Below are 21,800 nucleotides of genomic sequence, written 5' to 3'. Positions count from 1 at the left end.
TCAGCCTCGTGATTCAGTTGGAGTGTGTGCACTGGGGAGGCTCGCACAGGGTACAACACAGAGCATGTAACTACTCTAGATTTCTTGACCCAAACTTTCAGCTTTTGAAGTCAGCATAGTCAGCTTAAGATACACCTCACCGACCTGGTCCATCGTTTACCAGCTCCATGCATCATTTCTCGGGCTACTCGTTGCAGATGATATGTTGTTAGGTGTGGTCCACACTTCGACAGGAAGGTCTTGGCATGTGAAGGAATGTTGTTGTCTTCAGCACTGTCACTGTTGATGCCGGCAGCTCTCAGAACAGAGAAAGGTATTTGGGTGTGTGTAGGTCTTAACTCACTTTTTGACTTTTAGTGGGAGAGTGGCATGACCTGAAAGAGCAAGAGACCCATCATTCAAAGTGAAAGTAGGAATGTTTCTTCTAAAACAAGAAGACTAGTTTGAACAAATACCTCGCAATACTTTAACAACTTTGTGTTGCGGAAATGCAGAGCAAATTGTGAAAACTACCATTGAGTTCTTTTTTTTCCCCCCATTTGAGTTGAATAACTTCAGGCCACAGTCTCAAGGTAATCATACGTGACATTATATCAAGTGTGGAAAAAATGGCATTCCACTATGGAAAGTCTTTCATCTTGAGAACTAGAATAAAAAGTATGCTAATGTTGTATCATGTCATAAATGGCTAAAAGAAATTAAATAAATAACACCCTCATGGAATCAGAAATGACTTTATTGGGAGGAATTAAGATTAATCTCAGTTCATATTTGTTGCTCAAAAAGTTCCAGTAATGAAGAATCCAGTCTTATGACTCACAACGTGGATCGAGGCAAAGAAAACACAAAAGCCCGTTTGACACGGTGTTGGAATCTGCCAGGTAGAGACTGAAGGGCCTGGAACAAGCTAATCGTGTTCCTTTTTGAATGCAGTCAGCTGAGAAGCTATTAATGAACCTCACACAGTCACAACCAGTGGCCCTGATCCCAGGATTACACTAATAGTTTCTGCTTCTTTGACCGCAGCTAGTTGAGAGATCGGTGCTTTTATCTTGGCCTGTGTTCACTGCTGCCGAGCGTCTAAATGATTCTTTCTCAATTCTCCCCAGAAACGGTTTGATGACATTTTAAAACAGCCAACTGTCTTTATCTCGTGGTTTATATATTATTGACACTTCTACGTTTAAAAAAAAAAATATATATATTTTCATGTATCTTTTTTTGTTTTGTATTGTATCTTGTACAGCACTTTGGTCAGCTGATGTTGTTTTTAAATGTGCTATAGAAATACATTTGACTTTGACTTTATATTCTAAGTAAATAGCAGAACAGCCAGTCACTAAATGGCCTATTTTTCTACTAGTTCAAAGTTCAGAAAGCTTAACCCATCAGAGTCTGACAGTTGAATTTGGTCCGACTTCACAGGGTGTCTGTATATGTCGTCTGCGGCCTGGCGGTGAATACAAGAGAGCAGGGCAGAGACGGACAGGGTCAGGTGACAAGAGGCGGTTGGCCCATCTGTTGTCAAAACTCAAAAGAGCAGCGACAACTTGTGTGGCATTGACTGGCTCAAGGGAAAGGGGGAGAGAGGAGGCCAGCTAATCACGTGCTGTTTTTGTCCACACTCACAACTCCCACACACACACACCAGCGAGAGACCATTACAAATTGGACCCCAAACCTTGTCTTCATGTAATTAATATTGTGTATATATATCAAGCGTAATGCTTTTATTAATGGATTTATAACCTGTCAATGTGTTTTAGCTGTGGATTTGATGTATGAGCTCTTTCACTTCCTCACAGTTGCTTTCACTTTCCTCTTTACTGGACTGATTCAATGATTTTATCAAGGGATGCTGCGAGGTCATACTAGATCAGATTGACAACTATAATCTCATTGTTTGATCAATTATTATATTATTATTATTATTATTATATATCACATTATCTGTGTCATATTGGAGATATTAAGTTTTTATTGTGTGGATTTGAATCTTCAATTCTTGGGTTTTATAAGCAAGGTTCTATTTTTCAAGTTCTAATCTGAGATGTCACATCTAATTTGTGCGGTTTTTTTCATTATCAAACTGCTTTTGCCCTTGGATCAAAACAGTTGAGAAAATGTTTGATTAATTCTGGGGCAGAATTCTGGGTATTTCTCATCAAGATAATAAAGCTCTTTTAGAAGAAAACATCAAATTCTTTAGTTCTTCTTAGCAAAGCTATTTTGACAAACCTTTCATTAAACGGAAGAAAAACCCAGGATGCTAATTCAAAGGTAGACATGTGCTGGAATTGGATGAAGATGTTATCAAGGTAATTAAAGTGTAATATCATAATTTTTAGTTTAGTCATCTTTGCACTGGTCATACTAAAGCACACATGTACAAAAGTTCTCTGGTACGCCACCAGTGGACAAACATGAGCTACTACAGTTTATAGAATAACTGCATGGATAACGTTTTGTCATTTTAGTCTTGACAGCGTGGTTCAGCATTGATCTTTTCCACGTGTTGAGAGACAGATGGACTTTGTCAATGTCTTCACACAGACCCTTCCATATTTTCTGATGGTGGAAGTGGGTCATTGGGGCTGGGGTTGGAGTGTTTTTCCATCATGAGTGATAACTGAACTGTGACAGAGAGCAGTGATGGAGTTATCTGATGCTGAATGTGGCTGTCTGTGAACAGCAGCAGCAGACACCTGGGGAAAAGATAACAAAAAATCTAAGAGATAAGAGGATAGGAAACATAAACTTGACCTCCCATCCTCATAATGATCTGTTGAAACTGTGTCAAACCGCTAATTTTCAAGTCTAAAACTGGTTGAATTTACCTATATTATATGTCTTATATGTATTATATCTACTATTGAACAACTCCTTCTGTAATTACCTTCAGAATTAAACTAAGAAGGATCATGGATTATTATTTGGTTCAGAGTATTGAGAAAAATTGAACTTGAGATAATGGCCGTTAATAATCGTTCCATATGCAGATGCAAACAGACAAGTTTAAGTAAAATAAATACCTAAATGTACCTTTTTATTTTCACCAGTATGAAAGAAAACATGTTATGGAAGCAAATAGTCAAAAATCGCAAAATTGAACAAGTATTTGAAAAAGCAATGTTTTCTCCTTAATTTAAAGTTTAATTTTTTAGAAAACTGACTAAAATCAAATTGAGAGAGTGTATGGAATGTATTTGTTGCTGTGACATTTGCACATGCACGCTCTGCAAGACAAGGTTCAGGGATGCAAGTAAATCAGGCTCGAACTGTGAACACAGTGGGGGTTGTCCACAGTTGTTTTGACATCTGGTCTGAGAGTGTGTCAGAACACGTGCACACCACTGGTCAAGTGCTAGGCAAATGACAGCCGTTAGGTTCTGGAGACTGAGCCTGTGCCAGAGTTACCCATGACAACACACAAACATTTCTTTAACTGTTTTTTTTTTTTTTTGCCTCTTGAAACTAGGGCTGTAACAATAACGCAATAAACCCATTTGGTGTTATAACCACTATCTATCACCGTTGTTCTTTTGTTTCTTTACTAATGAAGTTACATTTTGTAAAAGTTTTGTATGAAATGTACACATTTAAAAATAGTATTTGTCACCTACTGCCTTCCGTTCATGGCTTTCAATAGCCTATTTAAGTATTTGTTAGGCTAATTCACTCTCCATTTCAACTGCACCCTATCATGCAGGTTGAAACACAGTATGGACAGTCCATTACAAATGACCGTGCTGATATGTTGAGTGATAACCGCAGGAAGAAAAAGTCTATCCCGTCACAGCCCTGTTTGAAATGGTTACTTCATACATTATGTTGAGGTGTTTTACACGTCGGAAGCATTTCTGTTCCTGTGTATCAGCCTGGCTTGTGTTGGTTTGTGTTTATTACAACTTCTGTCTGTTTGGAAATGCATCATGTATCCAGTTCTGCTACTGATTGCAATCCTCTCTCTCTCTCTCTCTCTCTCTCTCTCTCTCTCTCAAGCCATGGAGCTGTTTAGAGTGGTCTCCATGGCAATCACACCAACATAAAATGGCACTCTGACTATATGGCCATGAGATAGAGAGCAAAGGACACCACATAGAGAGAGAGAGAGAGAGTGAGTGGGACAGAAGGAAAGTGCTGTCTGTGGGAGGGAAAATGAGAGTGGGCAGGAACGATCCTAATCAGTGCCAAATTTTATCCACCGAGAGATAGCTGGATGGAAATTCAAAGGCTCTCCGCTCACTCCCAGACTCCCAGTGCCCCGGCCTCTGGTAAATATAGGCCTTAGCACCTCAGGGGAATAGACTTTCTCTACTCTGTAACGCTTTGAGGAAATGGGATAGCCAGAATGTGCTATGTTTGTCTTCTGATTTGGTATTTTTTTTCCACACAGATTTACAGAGACTCATCACAGCTGAATTCCGGGTGGGGTGAAGTTAGTATAATTTCAGTAAACACAGCGTTTTCTCCACTGTGGCGTAGGGAGGAGATTTCAATACATATCTGGGAATTTGTGATACAGTAATCACTTTACTTCAGCTGAATTACAGTATCCCAATCCTTCAAATGTGTTTGGTGCTTTGCAATATTGCCATATATCATAATATGTATAGAGAGGAAGGAGAGGAAAAAAACACTAATTCCATTTGATTACAGGACAAGCATTTCTGATAAGTCTTACCCAAGGCAAGCAGGGCACTCTTAATGGCTAACTAACCAATGTTTTTCAGTAACTTTAAATAGCAGCTCTTGCTCCTCCTAGGGGTTTCAAAAAGCCCCCATTGTCTTATAAAAACGTTTTCCTTCTGTTTTGTGCGTGTGAGGTTTCTGGCAGGCATTTGACAAGGCTTTACTAACCACACTTTGTTTTGATGCTGAGATTTACAACCCACATGGTTTCTTTTAGTGTGTGTGTCTGTGTGCGCGCACACACACAAATGGTAGTGTTGTATGAAGCATTTGCTCTTGCAAGTCTGTTACTAGTTCGGCTCGTTCAAGAAGACTTCAAGTGTCCTCCTTATAAGAATACTTTCTATGCTTTTAACATAATTAGCAGAAAGGCTTTATTCTAACTCTTTAAACATTTTTTTTAATGCTGTGTAGACGGTAAAGAAAGATGTTAATGTCATTGCATGTAAACTTGATGTGTCATTGTGTCCTTTCTGTGCGTTTGCTAAGGGATCTCTGTTTTTGCATACACTATGCAAAGCAGGCAGAAGTGGCAGCAAACCAAACATGTTGCGGGAGGTGTCTACTCACCAATAGCCATGTTAATAGAGTTGCTGTTTCTTTGTTATGGAAAGATCTGAAAGAAATGATGACGAGCCGGTTTTGACTCAGTCGGTTGTGCAGCTGCTGTGAGCCCTAGAGTCTAACTGTCTTGTTGTCTTAAGCGTTTTATATTGTGCCGAACCTGTACAGAGCAAATGCTGTTATGATAGTGCCTCCCCCCACCCTACAGATAGATGGATAGATAGATACCTTCTCAGTCATGCAAACACATCAAGATCTCATCCTATTTCAGTTGTGCATGTGCACTTTGAAGTAATGTCAAATGTTCTTGAGGCATTGATTATTCTCCAATATTTGGCATTTGGAGTATTTCTTTAAAACGTGTTTTGTAGAGTTCACCGGGTTCAGGAAACCCCAATCACACTGTTGTCTTGATTCATCTTTTGGTTTAATCAATGTCAGAACATTAATTAGAAAATTCTCATCATGACTTTACAGAGCCCAATTATTTGAAATGTCTTGTTTTTGTGTGACCAACAGTCCAGAAGCCAGTAGTTCATTAGTGTTGTACTTTGCATCATCCTCTGCTTAATAACAAAAAGGACACTTTCTAAGCAGCTGGCTGTGTGGTTGGGTTGTGTGTTGTAAGAGAGCCGGCAGTGCCCACTGAGTGTGGGAAGAGTATCAAAGGCTTTGGTGTTATGTAAGGAGAGATTCCAGGATGTTGAATGTCAGTGTCTTCTTTCTCAATACCGTATGTCTGTGTCTCTTTATCTTTGTCTTCTTCTCTCTGCTCTGAAAGCACAGTGCACAGTGTCCGTCTCTATTTTTATCACTGGTGTGGGCCGTGGGAGCTGCCTGGCAGAAAACAGCACGCAGATCAATTTGGATGCCCACAACAACTGAAAAGAGTTTTTACGAAGTATTCAAACATTGTGTATAAAACCATTATTTTAGTTTGTTGAAGGAGGGCAGGGCGTGCAATCTCTCTAGAACCACAATATCCACACGTTCATTACTGTGCCCTCCAGACAGGTGAATGTTCGGTGGATGTTTTTGTTCAAATGAAGGTTTGTGACTGGTGGTGAGGAGTTGCCAGGCAGTGCAGCAGATTACATTAATGTGCCTGGCTGAAGGCTACACACACAGACAGACAAGCCTGTTTTTCTCTCTCACACGCACCCTGCCCTGCACACTGTCTCAACGCCCCCAGGCTCTCAGTCAGTGACATTTACCAGTGAATCCTGAACTATCATGTTCTGATATGATAAACCCATCAACGTGTGTGTTTGTATTCACCTGGAGACATGCCACAGCGAAGGGCTTCTGGCTCAGGATGAGACCTGGAGGCAAACTGTATGAGGTTTTAATAACTGTGGGTTTTGCCAATACAATATTGTATCGTGCTCTCTCTGTATTCATGACTCACACTGGATGAATTGGGTCATTCTCCATTTAAATAAAGATTATTCAATGTTAGAAACTATGCATTGAAAAAACAAACACAGAAACGCACTCCAAGTCTGCACTACCCCACGGACATGGACCATGATTTGAATTTCAAATTAGAATCAGACGAGCAGTGACGTAAATGTGAGGGGAGGTTGATTGTTCTGTTGATATGCGGCAGCCCACTTTTGTTTAGGTGCATCCTGTTTCCTCACTCCACTTCAAGCTTACAGTCTCTCCATGTTCTCCTCTTCATGCTCAGCTGTCCTTGTATGACCTCTTGATCTTATATTATATACGTATTGAATACAGTGTCTATGTCTTATTATCCCTCTACAGCAATTCAGCACCTGGACTGAAGATACATGGTCTACAGTTTGATCCAGATATATTTGTGACTGCTCAATTGTTCTTGATATCTTCAGTTGCACATGAATGTTGGATGTTTATGGGTTATTTAAGTAGTGTTTTGGAGGTGAAATAAGTTAGTATTGCTAATGCTACGTGCAGAAAGCACTAATGTCAGTGCTGGTTTAATACCATACCGCCCTTTCTCAAATGATTTTGAGAGCTTAATAGTGCTGAATTGGTACATATGGTACAGCTGGCTTTACTCCTGGGTGAGATCTTTTTTTCATGGTCCAGATGTTTCCTATTAGATATGTGACTGGAGAAGGGGTGTGTCACACAAATATAGACACACTCGAGGCACAGGAGCATAGATGAAGATTTGCACTGTTTGAAAAGCGTTGTGTGGTTATTTGGCTTTAAAACAATTTTTAAATCATATCTGTAACCTTTTTGATTTTCCACTCATAGGTTTCACTTCAAGACAGAAGGGCAGGGTCATATTACTGGTATTGTGTTATCATTTTATACTGAACTGAAATTACCTGACTTAAACCCAAAGGATGATGGCTTGCTAGTGTTGGAACAACTTGACGTAGTGTTGTGCATTTTAGTAAAAAAAAAAAAGAAGCAGATATTCCAAATGAGAACATGTAAAGTGAGGCCCTAAACAAGTAGCACATGCACTTACAATCACTCTACTTGGCAAACGCTCGACAGTAGATTTGAGCCACGGTCAAAATCAGACCAACAGGATATAGATGGAGAGAGACTAGAGAGAAAAGCCAGTTGGAACAGCGGGCCGGAGGTAAAACAAGGACGAAAGCACATAATTGGCTCTTGAGTGGGCGTGTAATCCTCTGGGTTGAGAGTCAGAGGGAGGGCCAGTGAACAACATGCACGCATGTACTGTACATACTGCTGCTATTACTCAGTCTATAGTTTGTCCTGGGCACAAGACTCTGCCTCCATGTAATAGCTGCTGTGCTAGAGCCAGAGACGGGGACTTAAAACCAAACACTTCTTGTGTTTATACAGGGAGAGTCCCTCCTTTTCAATCAGGAAGTTTAAGTCTCTGTTGTCCAGTGACAGATGAAGTGCTTGGCCCCTCCTCCTCACCCGCCCTCCCCTGCATCATGTCTGGGGAGTCATTCTGCCTGACCCAGTTGAGCCACATGCTGAGTGCTGAGGATTGTACACAGACAGTCTGCAAAAGAAAATGGAGCGTGGTGGTCAGGTCATTTCAGTTCAGTCTAAAACCATAACAAAAATACCAGTATCGTAAGTAAACACAAATCAATATTACCTTAGCGGGTTGATTTTATATTGATTGTTGATTGCTGCCACTGTAGAGAAAGAGGGGCATGGTTATTGTATTTTTTCTAGCTGTGTTTGGCTGACAACCATCTTGGAAGGATTGTAGTTTTGTGTATGATTCCAGTGCATTCTACAGAGTGCTGCCCTGTTGCGTGTTAGTCATCATGGCTGCATGTTGGCGTTGGCTCTGCGCGCCTACTCTCGCCAAGTGGGTGTGGCAGTGTGAGTCACAGCTGCACAACGCATGGCAAAGTCAAAATTGAACAACATTCCTGGTGTGTTTCCACTTACCAAATGTTGGCTTTGGGGTTGCAGTGAGTGGAGGGGAATAGTTTTTGTTGTTGTTGTTTTTTTACAGCTTACTTGCAGTATTTGTGATGTTTACCAGGCTCATTTTGTTCCAGTCCAACGTTCAAGAGACGCTCTGTGCCTATTCTTTTGTCTTCTTTTCTCCGTCCCTTGGGTGTGAGTCACTTCCTGTTTTGGCCTAACAACAGCATTATCACAGCTCTCTGAACGGACTGACTGTTCCTTTTTTTATCGCTTGTTTTTGTTTAAAACAAGAAAACTCACACTGAAGTTGACTATCTAAAGAAGAAACACACATCCTGAAAAGTGCAGGATATCCCCGTTCTGTGTTGTTTTAAGGTTATAAGTCGTTAGAGGTCTGTCTCCACCTGAATATCCCTGTGGCAGACACAAGAAAACTTCACTCTTACGCAATACCTTCTTTTCAATAAACCTCTTCTCCCTCTCTTCTTTCTCCCTCTCTTTCTGACTTTCCCGCTCTTTCTGCTCCACTCTTTCCTTCCTTCTCTCTCTCTCTCTCTCTCTCTCTATCTCTCTCTCTATCTCTCTCACTCAGCTCCAGCTACTCCACAGCAGCGTTGGAGTTTGAGAAGGAGCATCATATTCCTGCCGTGTACGTGTCCCCCAGGATGTCTCGACGGAGCCTGCGCCTGCAGACGGGCTCTGGTCAGTATGGCACCGAGAGCCTGGCTGAACACTCCCACAACCACAGCAGCACCAGCCACACCAGCACCAGTACCAGGAGAGAGACACGGTGAGGATAGACATGGATTACAATGCTCAGCACTTCACAACTTTTCAATTAAATCCAGTTGGTAGTACACAACTCTACTGTTTATAAGGGACTCGGCCTGCTTTTTTGAAACGGTATCGACCTTTGATTATGAAATGAGCCTATTTTTCCAAATCAATCAATCAAATAATTTAATATTTTTTGACAATGTCAGATATGCTTTATCATTCTTACCATTGTCATCAAGAAAAAGATTTATGACATTCCCTGATGACAAATTTCAGAGTTCCTGTAATTTTTCGTAGTGTTGATACATTAATAACTGAACTAAACAGCTGGACTGATGATGCCATATACTTAACTGAATATGGATACTGCTTCAAACAAGTTAAGACATTGTACACACACGGTGTTGGTGAAGTGCACTGGATATTGGCATGTTTACAGACGTGGGACACACTTGCCTACTAACTGGTGCTCCATGATCGCTCAAGGCCTTAAGTGGTCTCAACATGTCTCTCTGTCATACTCGTATACTGTACATGCAATCGAACTGGCGCCATAATAATGTTTCCTGTCCTTTCTCTCCCAGAACGGTGCGCAGCAGAAAGCAGCAAGCCAGTTCCGGCTCCTTGTCTTTATCCCTGAGTCAAGTCGCCACACCGATGAAGAACCTCTCCTTCTCAGCTGTTAGCAGCACACCCATCCACAGCAGCAGCAGCATCATCCAGGAGAGCAACACAGCGTCTGATGCCACTCTGCTCACCTCCATGCTGGATCAGTCCAACCTGAGACAACGCACCACAACCTCCACCTTTACTTCTGTGGATGGACACTGGGGTCAGTTGTTGAAAATGACCTTATGCATTTGCAAAAAATAGAGTCATTGATACACCTTTGTAGAATGAATTCCACCATGCATGATATACAATGTAACTTTTCCTGAAAAAAAAATGTACCCTTATTCTAGCCTAGATTTATACATTTGATTTAGTTTGAAGTGTTATTATTTAGTTTGCTAACATTAGCAATCCAGGTTATCAACTGGTTATTATTATCGATAGCAAGAAAGTAATTGCACTAGTATAATGAATTATAAAAATATACGAAAGTAAAATTGAACAATGCAACAGAGTATTTATTTAGATAATTGTATTGCTACTTTTACTACTTTTACCTAAGTTAAGGTTGTTACTACTTCCTCCACTACTGTAGGTGTTCCCTGTTGCTCTGTGTATCTCAGACAATAAGTTGTGAATGAAGCAATAGCATAGTACTTGCTTAGTAATATATTTGCTATATAACTATTTGCCTATGCGTTTTAAAATGAATGTGTTTTTATTCATCTGTTTTATTCATCACCTGCTGCTCTCTTCTCTCCCCCAGGACGAAACACGGGCGATGACCACTGTTCATCGGGTGTCAACGGTGACGCCAGTGTCAGCGTGTCAAAGTCCCACGCCTCGCTCGCCAACGGTTACATCTGCAAAGACTGCTCTCTACACTCCCATCAGACGGACTCCTTTATCACACGCTCTTCATCATCATCATCATCCTCATGTCAGGCTGCAGAAGCCGCCTCAGACGCTTTCTCCTCGTCACCGTTCACAAGCATATACTCCAGAGACAGGAGTCGGAAGAGCAAAACAGGTGAGGAACTGATGAGTTGGACGGAAAAGAAATGGAGAATGCTGTTCTTCACATGTGTCCTTGTTAAAGGTGCACTACGCAGTTTCAGGGGAGGGGGATTTGTTAAAATGTTCGGAGCCTGGAGTTAGTGGGGGCCGTGCTACCGTAAACAACAACAGTGAAACAGCATCTTTTCAGGAAGCTTTCTAACTTCAAACAGTGTTAGTTAGTTTTAATGACCACACAGCCAGGCTAGAGGAATTCATTTTCAGTAGATAGCTGGTTCCACGTCAGACAGAATACACGTGTTCCCCGGTTCCAGTTCTCCTGTGAGGAAAGTTTGTTTATTCAATATATCTTGGAAAATGCTCACACCCAAGTGTACATAGTGCTCCTTTAAGGTTGAAATGCTTTGAAAGGCCAGTATGTTCCTACTTTTAATGCAGTTGTGATCATGAGATTATAATTGGTAATGGTTTGTCTCTCTCTCTCCAGGTGTCCTGGTGTCTATGTCAAACACGTGTGTGCGCTACAGCAAACGAGCCCTGGCTCCCATCGTGTCCTTTGTCACCCTGCTCTTCAACAATGTGCTGTGGCTGGGCTCAAGGGCCAAAAGCACTACAGGAAAAGGTATACATACAACAAGACCCTTTTTACTCCCCATTCATTCGTCCATCATTCTCTATTTTTCTTCTCCCGTCATTTGCGGTGGGAATTGAGTCGCTCAGGTCAGAACAAGACTCTCAGTGATCTTAATTAAAAAAAAATAATTAAAAACACCTACTGACAAGATTTTGGGCAGATTTTCCATTTTTCTAACGGGGATTGTACCGGGTGGGTGTTTCACCAGGTGTCCTTGTGTCGTTTTGGGGCTCGTTGAGACGAGCGGTGTCATCCAGTTTGTCCCAGCTGTGGCTGTTTAAGCAGAGCACTCTCCACAGGGTGATGGGCCACAGGGCCAATGGCTATGAAGCACAAGGTACCGGCCCTTACTGCAAATGGGTCACAGCTCCTGACCTCTTCCGCTGCTCTCTTTATTAATGCACTTTCTTGTCACCATTTCTCTTCTTCCTAAACTTGTACTGTAATTGTTTAAAGGGAAAGAAGCCTCTTCTTAGGATTAATATGTAGTTGAATGGACTTTGATGGATCTCTTTATCATCTCTCTCACTCTCTGGTTCTATGGACCAAGAGACACACTTTCTTATTCCGAAGGAGAACGTATACTAGAAACAAGATTAAAACTACATACATACATACTGCTGATTTAAGTTGGTTCTTTTCACAGCTATAAATGAATTGGATCAACTTGGAAACGTTCGTTTCAGCACATTTTATAATCTTGATTCTAGCCGTTTTTCCCATGTGTCCTCTACTCTCATTTCCTTCTTGTAGACACAGAGCCGTCAGACTGGCGCGATATGTGGATTTTCTTCTCTTCTTCTTCTTCTTCTTCTTCTTCTTCTTCTTCTTCTTCTTCTTCTTCTTCTTCTTCTTCTTCTTCTCTGTTTCCTTTAAATGTTCTCACACGACATGAGTTTTGTTATGCAAATAAATGTGTTGTGTGTGTGTTGCAGCTCACTCAAGTTACTGTGGAAGCATGAATGTGAAGGGTCTGGTGACTGAAGACGCATCACATCTTAAACTCAATGGTTCCCTGTGTAAGCACACACACACACACACACACACACACACACACACACACACACACACACACACACACACACACACACACACACACACACACACAGACCCCACGTACGAAGCTTCTTATCTCTGCTCTCAGTATGTGTTCGTGTGGTAGCTGCGATTGACAAGAGTTAATTCTATGCGTGACCTATGTTGGGACTAGTGAGCAGAGGTTGTGTGAACTGCTTTACATAGTGAGCAGCCTGTTGACCGGTGTGACCCGCAGATGCTTCTCTTTCAATGAACTTGTTTCCCCAAACCAAGGGACCAGTCCAACACCAACAAGTCAGCACAAGTTATTATCATTCAAAACATAAATAAACTTACCGGTAGTTAAGTAACAACTGTTTTTAGTATTGTTTTTTAGTTTTACCCATATAAACTGAATACAAACAGAATAAATGCATGTTAAACAGAGGGATCAGATAGTCCCTACATTTGGCATTATAAAACAAATATAGAAAGACGTTTATTTAAAAAAGGACATAAAATAAATGAAAATGAATGACACCCAAACACAGAAGAACGCTTACTGATTTTGAATGTCCATGCTTGTTTTATCAATAGGCTAATCATTTAAAAGTTACAGTGAAGTGAACTGGCTGTCCAGCACCTCTCGTAGCGCTATCATACATTCAGCTGTTTATGTTGTCATCACATGCAGTATTTTCTATATATATATATATATATACACATACAGTGTTGCTGTTTCACATACATTTTAAATGCTGCTGCTTTGGTTATTTGCAGATTTGTATTGCTTTTTGTCTTTATGCTTATCAGCCATGTTAATTTCATTCATTTACACATTCTTTTGTTTGTTTTTTTTGTGTTGTGTGTTTTGTGTTTGCCTGCTTTCCATCATGTCGGCGCACACAGGTGATGACTGTAAAGGGAAGCAGCATTCTGAGACACACACCGTCCTCCTCACACAGTCCTCCAGGCCTGGACGCCTGGCGGGAGCTCTGTGGAGCGTCCTAGCTTACACAGGTTAACCAGCACTTCACTTTATGTCCATGACAGCTTGTAGATATACACTGATACACTGTTAAGGGTTTCTTTAGTACTTCCACGTTTACACTGTAAGTCAATCTGTTATACAGTTGCTGCAATCAATAAACATGTGTCCCTCTTTCCCCTTGTCCTGCAGGTTACTGCCTCCTGCAGCCAGGTTACTGTGCAGTGAGAGCAGGCAAATCATTGGGCTCAGGGGCTGCTACAGCGGTGCAGAAGCTGCTCTCACTGTTCTGGATGCTCCTGGCAGCTCCAGGTTAGTGCTAGCTTTTTTTCCCCCTCTTATTAAAGGAAGTATGCACAGTCTCTACTTATTTCCTGGGCAACATGGTCTGGCAACACATTGTATTTGTCATTCTTTGTATGTGATTTTTAATATATATGTATTTTAATCTGTCCAGTGAAGGCAGGCAGGGGACTGCTGTGGTTTCTTGCAACAGGATGGTACCAGCTGGTGTCTCTTATGACTCTCCTCAACGTCTTCTTTCTGACACAGTAAGAACCTCACCCCCTTTTATTTTCTCTCTGAACCATCATGCATTGCAACACACAAACATTTAAGGTGAATATATTGGATATGTATTTAATAACAATGTATCAAATGATGATGTTAAAACAATGTGACAGTGTGAAAGGGACAAACCCACAGAGAATTGTCACCTTTCAAATGCAGCTCCCCACAGCTTTGCTCTGCTACTGGACTGTTATGTTTCTCTCTCTCAATGCTCTCACAGCCTGGGTTTCAGCCACACAAGGCAACTGTTTTTAATGACAAAGCTCTAAAACCCCCATGGTACACTACCTACTGAACACTAAACTGACTGCAACAAATGCAGTTAGTACCTAAGCTAGTAGGCTACCATAGTGGAGCATTTAGCAGCTAAAGAGTCAGATAACTCCTTCATGAGTTGGTTGAGACCAGGTACATAGCAAACTAGAGAGTGACTATAATGATGTATTCTGTGCTTTGTGGATAATGGTCAATACATCTTGTCCAGAGAATCAGTGCTTGTTGTCCTTTTCAGAAGTTTGCACAGTTTTGATTCATAAAGGTTCTTGTCTCTTTTGAATAAACTTTATGTGTATTCCTGTCATTTATCTGACCCAGTGTGTGTGCCTCTGTTTTCAGATGCCTTCCCAAACTCTGGAAGCTCCTGCTGTTCCTCCTGCCCCTTCTGCTCCTCCTCTGTGAGTGTATAAGACCTGGCAGTGCTCTCTCTCTCTTTTCTTCATCCCAAGTGTAACCCATTTAGTGAGCATGTACAGAGAAAAAGACCAATCTGTAGTGAGGCTGTAGATGTTCAAAACCAGCACGCTTCCCCAGAGCATATAAAGCTGCGTATCGGCACCAGATTCAGGTCAGCCTTTCTGGGCTTTCTAGTGAGCGTCTTCACTCTGTGGTTCAGCACCGCTCACAAAAACGCACAGAAATTAAACAAAAAAAATGTGTGTATTAATTCTCTGGTTGCTTTGTGAACTATGTCTAACTCATTTACTTATGTATTTTGTGTTTGTATCCCAATGTCAATTTAAAGATAAGGGAAACAGGGGTCATGTAAAGATTTGCCATGTTTTTGCTGCTGCACTTTTACATTAACTGTTACATTTCTAGATTCTAACTGTTACTTTTATACACATTTACCCAGAATGAATCCTGCTTTGTATCTTGACTAGAATTTAAAATACATTTCTGAAAGATTTGAACAAGCTTTTGGCTCACATTGTGAGTTTGTTATGAGGAAACGACCTGGTTGTTAACTCACTGTCTTTCTTCTTTGTGCAGTGTGGTGGTGGTGGGGTCCGTCCACTGCTGCCCTGCTAGCCTACCTCCCAGCCGTAAACCTGACCCAGTGGCGTCCTACGTCTCCCCTCGCCATGGTGTCTAACATGATGCCGGCTTCTGCTCCGGTGCCTGCCTCTGTCCCCGTCCCTCCACCAGAGCCTTCACTTGTACAGACTCCAGCCACTCCGGTCTCGCACGCATCGGTAAGATTCACAGGGGGAAAAAAAGCATAATTTTTAGACATCATTGAGTGATTCTGATTGTGAACTTATGATATGATGTTTCAAGACATATTTTGAAAGGCTTTGTATAAACAGTTAGCGCTGTGACATTTTCTTCCTGCTTTTATGTAAGCTGTTTTGATTGTACTTTATATAATATAAGGTTTAATTGTTTCCTTGATTGTAAAGCACTTTGGTCACCTGCTGGGGACTGTAAAGGACTATATAATTAAATGTTGACTCATGTTTACTACACATTAACATATTCTTTTACACATTAATAAGTTATTTTTTCCTTAAATGCACACATAATATCTTTATTCTATCGTGTGTCTGGTGCAATGCAGGGCTGTCATGCAGTCAACACATTTCCATGCGTCACATCCTCTTTCATTCCCTTCCTCAGTCGATCGTCCCCCCCGTGGTGGTCTCCAGTGTGGATTTGGAGCGACTGGACCGTGTGGAGCGCCAGCTAGCCCTGCTGTGGGAACGTGTCCAGCAGGGGGACCAGAAGCAGGAGCTGCGTCACCAGGACGTAGTGGGTCTGTACAGCAGTGTGAAGGAGCAGCTCCACACGCAGACAGACAGAGAGAGCCTGGGACTGTGGGTGTCCTCCCTGCTGGAGCAGAGGCTGGGCGTGTTGAAGGGGGAGCTGGTGCAGGAGGAGAACACACAGCGGGCACAGGTAGGGGAGATTCAGGATAAGTCTTGAGTGAGGTTTTTTTACAAGTATAATGTTACTTTTAAAAAAAAGTTTACATTCGTACCATGTATCCCACCCTCTGTGCAGAATGCAGAGCAGCAGAAACAGCACGAAGAGAGTCTGGCATTACGGCTGGCCGATCTACAACTGCTTCTCAATGCTCTGGCTACCAAAACTGAGGTACAGCACATTCACTGCTTTTCCACATAGAAAACCCACTGTACTGCAATGGACACAAATGTTTGCTGAATGCAAGGAGTATTTTGGCAAGAGGCTGTATTTATCTAAATGTTTTATTATTTGACCGATACCAGAATATACCAGAATAATCTTAATAGTCTATTACTGGCCTCCTTAATGCAACAAATAAGTATAAGTTACTATAAACCATTATAAAGCACAGCATGTATAGGTCAAATGGTCAACATTAACAAAGAACAGACAACATGGGCTCTCATACATATCCTGGAGTCTAATTTTTATTGCACACAAAACTGTTACAATGGCATTATATGAGGCATGACATTCCACAACCATAGCAGCAACAATATTAAAAAATTGACAAGAATGTCCTGACGAGCTCAGGCAGGCGAGGACAAACATGAACAGGCGGATCTGGTTTCCGTGCCAGGTTTTAAGTCTTTTATACAAAGATAGAATGGTGTTGTATCACATATCTAATGGATGTGTGTTCCTGGGTTAATCTCATTGTTATTAACACTGTGTTGGTCTGTCTGTGTTGTAGCTGGTGCAGCAGAAGCAACAGCAGTATGAGCACGAGAAGAAGACTGAAAGAAAGGAAGAGGTTGTAACTTCAGCAGTACACACCGTTCCTGTCAGGTACAAAGAACAGAGGGAAAAAAAATGAAGTCACATTTTGTTCTTTTAGACTGTCAGCTCACACATAGATTCTGTCTTTCCCTCAGTGTGGGTGTCAAGCAGGAGGACCATGATGCTTTGCTGGTGGAGGTGCAGAGACTTGAGACGGAGCTGGGCAAAATCAGAGAGGACGTGCAGGGTGTTATGGGCTGCAAGGGCAAGTGTGATCAGCTGGACACACTGCAGGCGACGGTAAGTCACACAGATGACTTCTGTGTCGGGCTTTACAGTATTATCGAACTCAGGTTAGGGCCGTACAATTTAATTGAATTTTAATCGCAATTTCCACTTCCTACAGTTATGACGATAAGATAATCCACTTTTACAGGTTAATGTTTTTTAAGACAGGTCAAGCCTTCGAGCCAGGTCGTGTTTTTATTTTACAGTTGAACTATATCTAACATCAGGGAAATACACAAATCAAATAAAAAGTTACTAAATGCATGATGTTTCCAAAGTTAATGCTATTATTATGTTAAATCATTGTGATCTCGATATTAATCGCGATCATGGTTTTTGCCATAATCCAGCAGCCCTACCAAATGTGCAGTTTTGTAATTAGTAAGGTTTTCCTTAACTCTTCAAATACATTCCCTTACTCATTAGATTCCTATGTACTGTATGCCTTTTTCCCAGATATCAGCCGAGGTGTCCTCCCAGGTGCGTAAGGAGTTGCGGGCTCTGTTCTATGGCAGTGGTGGGTCAGGAGAGGAGCAGGGAGAGGTACCTGAGTCTCTGATCCACTGGCTGTCTCAGCGCTACGTCAGCACGCCCGACCTGCGAGCCGCCCTGGCCTCACTGGAGCTGAGCATCCTGAAGAACGTGTCCGTGCAGCTGGAGCATAACCAGGCTCAAACCCTGGGCCACGTCGAGTCCAGAGCTGAGACCATCATTCAGACGGTCACCGGATCTGTCCAGCACACCGCCGCTGCTGAGGGGCTGTCTGAAGAGGTAATGAACGTTAAAGTCTACTGTCGCCATTCATCATCACTGTGCATTACCATCTTAAACACATAATCTAAGCTGAGCTTGTTGTTTACCACATGTTTGAGGCCTTTATTTCTCCTTTAACTCCTGTGTTTGTGTCTCTGCCCCAGCAAGTGCAGCTGATTGTCCAAAACGCATTGAGACTCTACTCCCAGGATCGAACGGGCCAGGTGGACTACGCCCTGGAGTCTGGAGGTAAGAAAGGAGCCTCATATCGATGTCTGTGACACTCCATCCTGGGCCAATTATTTATTTATTTGTAGTAGTCGACCCTATAATGGGTGAAAGGGATAAGCAAGCTAGTCGCTCCATAACTCTATACCGTGCTCTAATGTATGTATCTCTTGCGTAATGAGTGTGCATGCATGAACCAGGCTCGTGGATAACAAGGTCTTAACAGCAAAGGCTCTTGCTCCATTGTCATGTTGTTACTGAGCACTCTGCTGACCTACCACTTTTTGTTCTGGTAGCATAGGAGTTAAAAGACTCCATATAATCAGAAACTCTGGTTTGATTTGGGCTGGGGACGTTTTTTTTTACATTAGCCTCTCTTTTAGTCCACTTATTTGTAGTTTGTATAATAAAATAAATACAATTTTAATAAAATAAAATAAAAAATAAATGTATTTAAAATAAATAAAATGTCAAAACACCTTTAAGTAATGAACCCTTGTGTGTGTGTGCATTCAGGTGGCAGCATCCTCAGTACTCGTTGCTCGGAGACATACGAGACCAAGACGGCCCTCATGAGTCTGTTCGGCCTGCCTCTCTGGTACTTCTCCCAGTCCCCGCGGGTTGTCATCCAGGTGAGCCTCACCCTGTGACTTTGGAAGATATCAACTTGATTTAACTAACTTGCAGGAGCCTAGTATAAGCTTCAGATTGATGTTGGGGAGTATTTCTTTAACATCAAATAAGGGGGTTTTAAATGTCTTCTAATGTGCAATATGATCCATATGTTTTTAAATATATATGGGCACTTAACTAATGTTTGAAGACACACCTGAACCAAAAACTGTTGTGATTTATTTTATTAGTGCGAAATGAATTGATTAGCTGGAACACAGAAGTTGGAAGTCCTGGCTGCTGTTATGAAACTCATTTAGGCATGTCTCCCCTCCTCAGCCCGATGTGTACCCAGGAAACTGCTGGGCGTTCAAAGGCTCCCAGGGCTACCTCGTGATCCGACTGTCCCTGAGGATCCTGCCTACATCCTTCTGCATGGAGCACATCCCCAAAGCCCTGTCTCCCACCGGAAGCATCACCAGCGCACCACGCAACTTCACTGTTTATGTAAGAATCACTTTCACACAATCCCTGTGTCCAAATCGCATATTCTTTCTTTTTTCTATTCTACATACTACATCTGATCATAAAAAGAATCTAGTTAGGATGCAGTAGGCATACACTTGGGACAAACTTGTACTTATTTATTTCATCATAACAGTGCGCCTTGATCTTGCCTCTTGCTTTTATATCGTTTGTTTTCATATGGAGGCTCCGTCGATGTGATCACTTCCAGTGCACACTCAGAATCACCCAAATAGGATGCTTTTTTCAACACTAAAAATCTCTACCGAATGTAGTAAACATCCGGGTATTTCTAACCATACTAAATCTGGCCACACAAATCGGAATATCCTAAATCTTTTTTATGCAATACTAAATAGTATGGGTATTGGAACCCAGCTAATGTCTTTAAAATTGGAGTCTCTAATCCAGTAAAAGCACAAGTGACCAATGCCTTTTCTCGCCCCATATTGGTTTTGTGCACAGGGTCTAGATGATGAGTACCAGGAAGAAGGGAAGCTGCTGGGACACTACGTATACCAGGACGATGGGGAGTCACTGCAAACCTTTCCCGTTATGGTAACTGAAAGCGCTTCTTTGTGTTGAAAAATACAAATCAGGTTGGGTTTATTTATTATTTAATATTCTAATACGACATGTGAATATCTCCTCTCTTTTCTTTCAGGAGGAGAATGAGAGGGCCTTTCAGATCATGGAGGTACGGGTGCTGTCTAACTGGGGTCATCCAGAATACACCTGCATGTACCGCTTCAGAGTCCACGGAGAACCTCGGCCTCAGTGAACCAACGACCACCACACGTGCTCGTATACGACATATCACCCTATCTGTACATAGCTCTGGCCAACTTGTTACTAAACCCGGAGGGGGACTCTGCAGGACTTTGTGGACGTTTTCGTATGAAAGACATGAAAGACGTAGAAGCGGTGGATTGTTAAAGGAATGTGTGACCAGACTGAATCACGAGAGAAATTTAGAAAGAATCGCAGGAAAGTTTGTATGGGAAATGATCACAGAAGAGTAATGGAACCATGGAAGGAAGCTAAAACTCCCAGTCCCCTTTTCATAAAAAGGTCTCTTGCACTGAATCCAGCCTTTTGAGGGGCAGCAGGCTCCACCGAGCGGACAAATCTATTCCCCCCACTCTTGGCACCTCCCACTCCTATAGGGAGGTGGACACTTGAAATGGGGGATCACAGACTCATCTCCACCATTTCCTCACACACTGCATCTTGGTCTGCTATTTAAGTTCAGTTCTTAATCTACTTTGAACTGCTGTTGGTCTTCTATTTTCAGTATCAAACTGTTTGCCTGTGACAATGTCCAGGCATGTCACTCCCATCTTTGCCGTCAAGTCTCTGCAATGACTTTTAACTGAGCTGTTGGGCAGCCTGCAGCACTGGACAACACCAGCAGTGGGTTGATACTGTGTAAGCTTCACTACATTGAAGGCTCAGCATCGCGCATCCACACAGCCATAACTTTCTGTCTTTTGGAACTGAACATGATGCCTATGGACAGGGCCTGAATGTTTTCACGAAGCTTGATGCAACATAATATAACCACTGACCTGAGATTGATGTGTTCAGAGTATTAGGAGGCTCTTCATTATGTACAAAATATGTGTATGGTCATAGAAGGACTCCAGGATTCATCCTCGCATGAGACTCTTTCTTAACAATAACTTTGAAACCAATCATGGATTTACATGAGACACGCGTCGTCTCTGTAGGTTTTGTGTCCTTTGCCTGGATCCCAACTTACCACCACTCAATGCTGAAAGCTAAATAACATAACTACTCCTGTAGACAAGAGTGTGATATTTTCTTCCTTTGTCTCTATCAAGAGGAGACTCTCCCTCGGGCTCAGTTATTAAACGTCCTCCTCAAATGGGCTCCCTCTGTCCTCTAACCCTGAAGGAATGTAAACTGTAAATTTCATTGTTTATAGTCGGTCCTTTTATGATATCTGCTTTTATCAGTGTTGCTTTTGAAAAAATCTTCCTTTTATTATTACCATTATTTTTACCGTTACTCATCATGTTTTGCTTTTTCTTTTTTGGGGGATTGTTAATAATGTCAAAGGATGCACTGCAACAACTTGTTAGAGGAATATTTTTGGCACAGCTCGTCACTATTTGTCTAAAAAAAAGGGGGGGGTGTATAGTCATACATTTTGTTTGAAAATATGGGGGG

The 21,800-nt window shown here is 41.8% G+C and overlaps 1 protein-coding gene across 4 annotated transcripts in view; it reads left to right on the top strand.

Moving 5' to 3' along the window:
• sun1b (Sad1 and UNC84 domain containing 1b) overlaps window positions 1-21,778 on the top strand; it is a 29,991-nt gene extending 8,213 nt beyond the window's left edge. For all 4 annotated transcript variants that reach the window (XM_080044121.1, XM_080044119.1, XM_080044118.1 and 1 more), the window contains 21 exons: window positions 9,215-9,412; window positions 9,984-10,231; window positions 10,778-11,041; window positions 11,516-11,650; window positions 11,871-11,999; window positions 12,598-12,681; window positions 13,589-13,699; window positions 13,860-13,979; window positions 14,125-14,218; window positions 14,853-14,911; window positions 15,507-15,709; window positions 16,134-16,412; window positions 16,518-16,610; window positions 17,176-17,270; window positions 17,357-17,501; window positions 17,946-18,260; window positions 18,407-18,491; window positions 18,987-19,102; window positions 19,422-19,589; window positions 20,073-20,165; window positions 20,272-21,778. In XM_080044121.1, coding sequence (XP_079900247.1) covers window positions 9,288-9,412; window positions 9,984-10,231; window positions 10,778-11,041; window positions 11,516-11,650; window positions 11,871-11,999; window positions 12,598-12,681; window positions 13,589-13,699; window positions 13,860-13,979; window positions 14,125-14,218; window positions 14,853-14,911; window positions 15,507-15,709; window positions 16,134-16,412; window positions 16,518-16,610; window positions 17,176-17,270; window positions 17,357-17,501; window positions 17,946-18,260; window positions 18,407-18,491; window positions 18,987-19,102; window positions 19,422-19,589; window positions 20,073-20,165; window positions 20,272-20,388 — 3,078 coding nt within the window. In that variant the 5' untranslated portion in view covers window positions 9,215-9,287 and the 3' untranslated portion in view covers window positions 20,389-21,778. The remainder of the gene's footprint in view (window positions 1-9,214; window positions 9,413-9,983; window positions 10,232-10,777; window positions 11,042-11,515; window positions 11,651-11,870; window positions 12,000-12,597; window positions 12,682-13,588; window positions 13,700-13,859; window positions 13,980-14,124; window positions 14,219-14,852; window positions 14,912-15,506; window positions 15,710-16,133; window positions 16,413-16,517; window positions 16,611-17,175; window positions 17,271-17,356; window positions 17,502-17,945; window positions 18,261-18,406; window positions 18,492-18,986; window positions 19,103-19,421; window positions 19,590-20,072; window positions 20,166-20,271) is intronic.
• The last annotated feature ends 22 nt before the right edge of the window (window positions 21,779-21,800 follow it).

The sequence above is a fragment of the Ammodytes marinus genome, assembly GCF_949987685.1.
Source record: "Ammodytes marinus genome assembly, chromosome: 16".
NCBI lineage: Eukaryota > Metazoa > Chordata > Actinopteri > Uranoscopiformes > Ammodytidae > Ammodytes > Ammodytes marinus.
The sequence above is the reverse complement of the archived record's forward strand: the minus strand, read 5'-3'. Positions and strand labels throughout refer to the sequence as shown.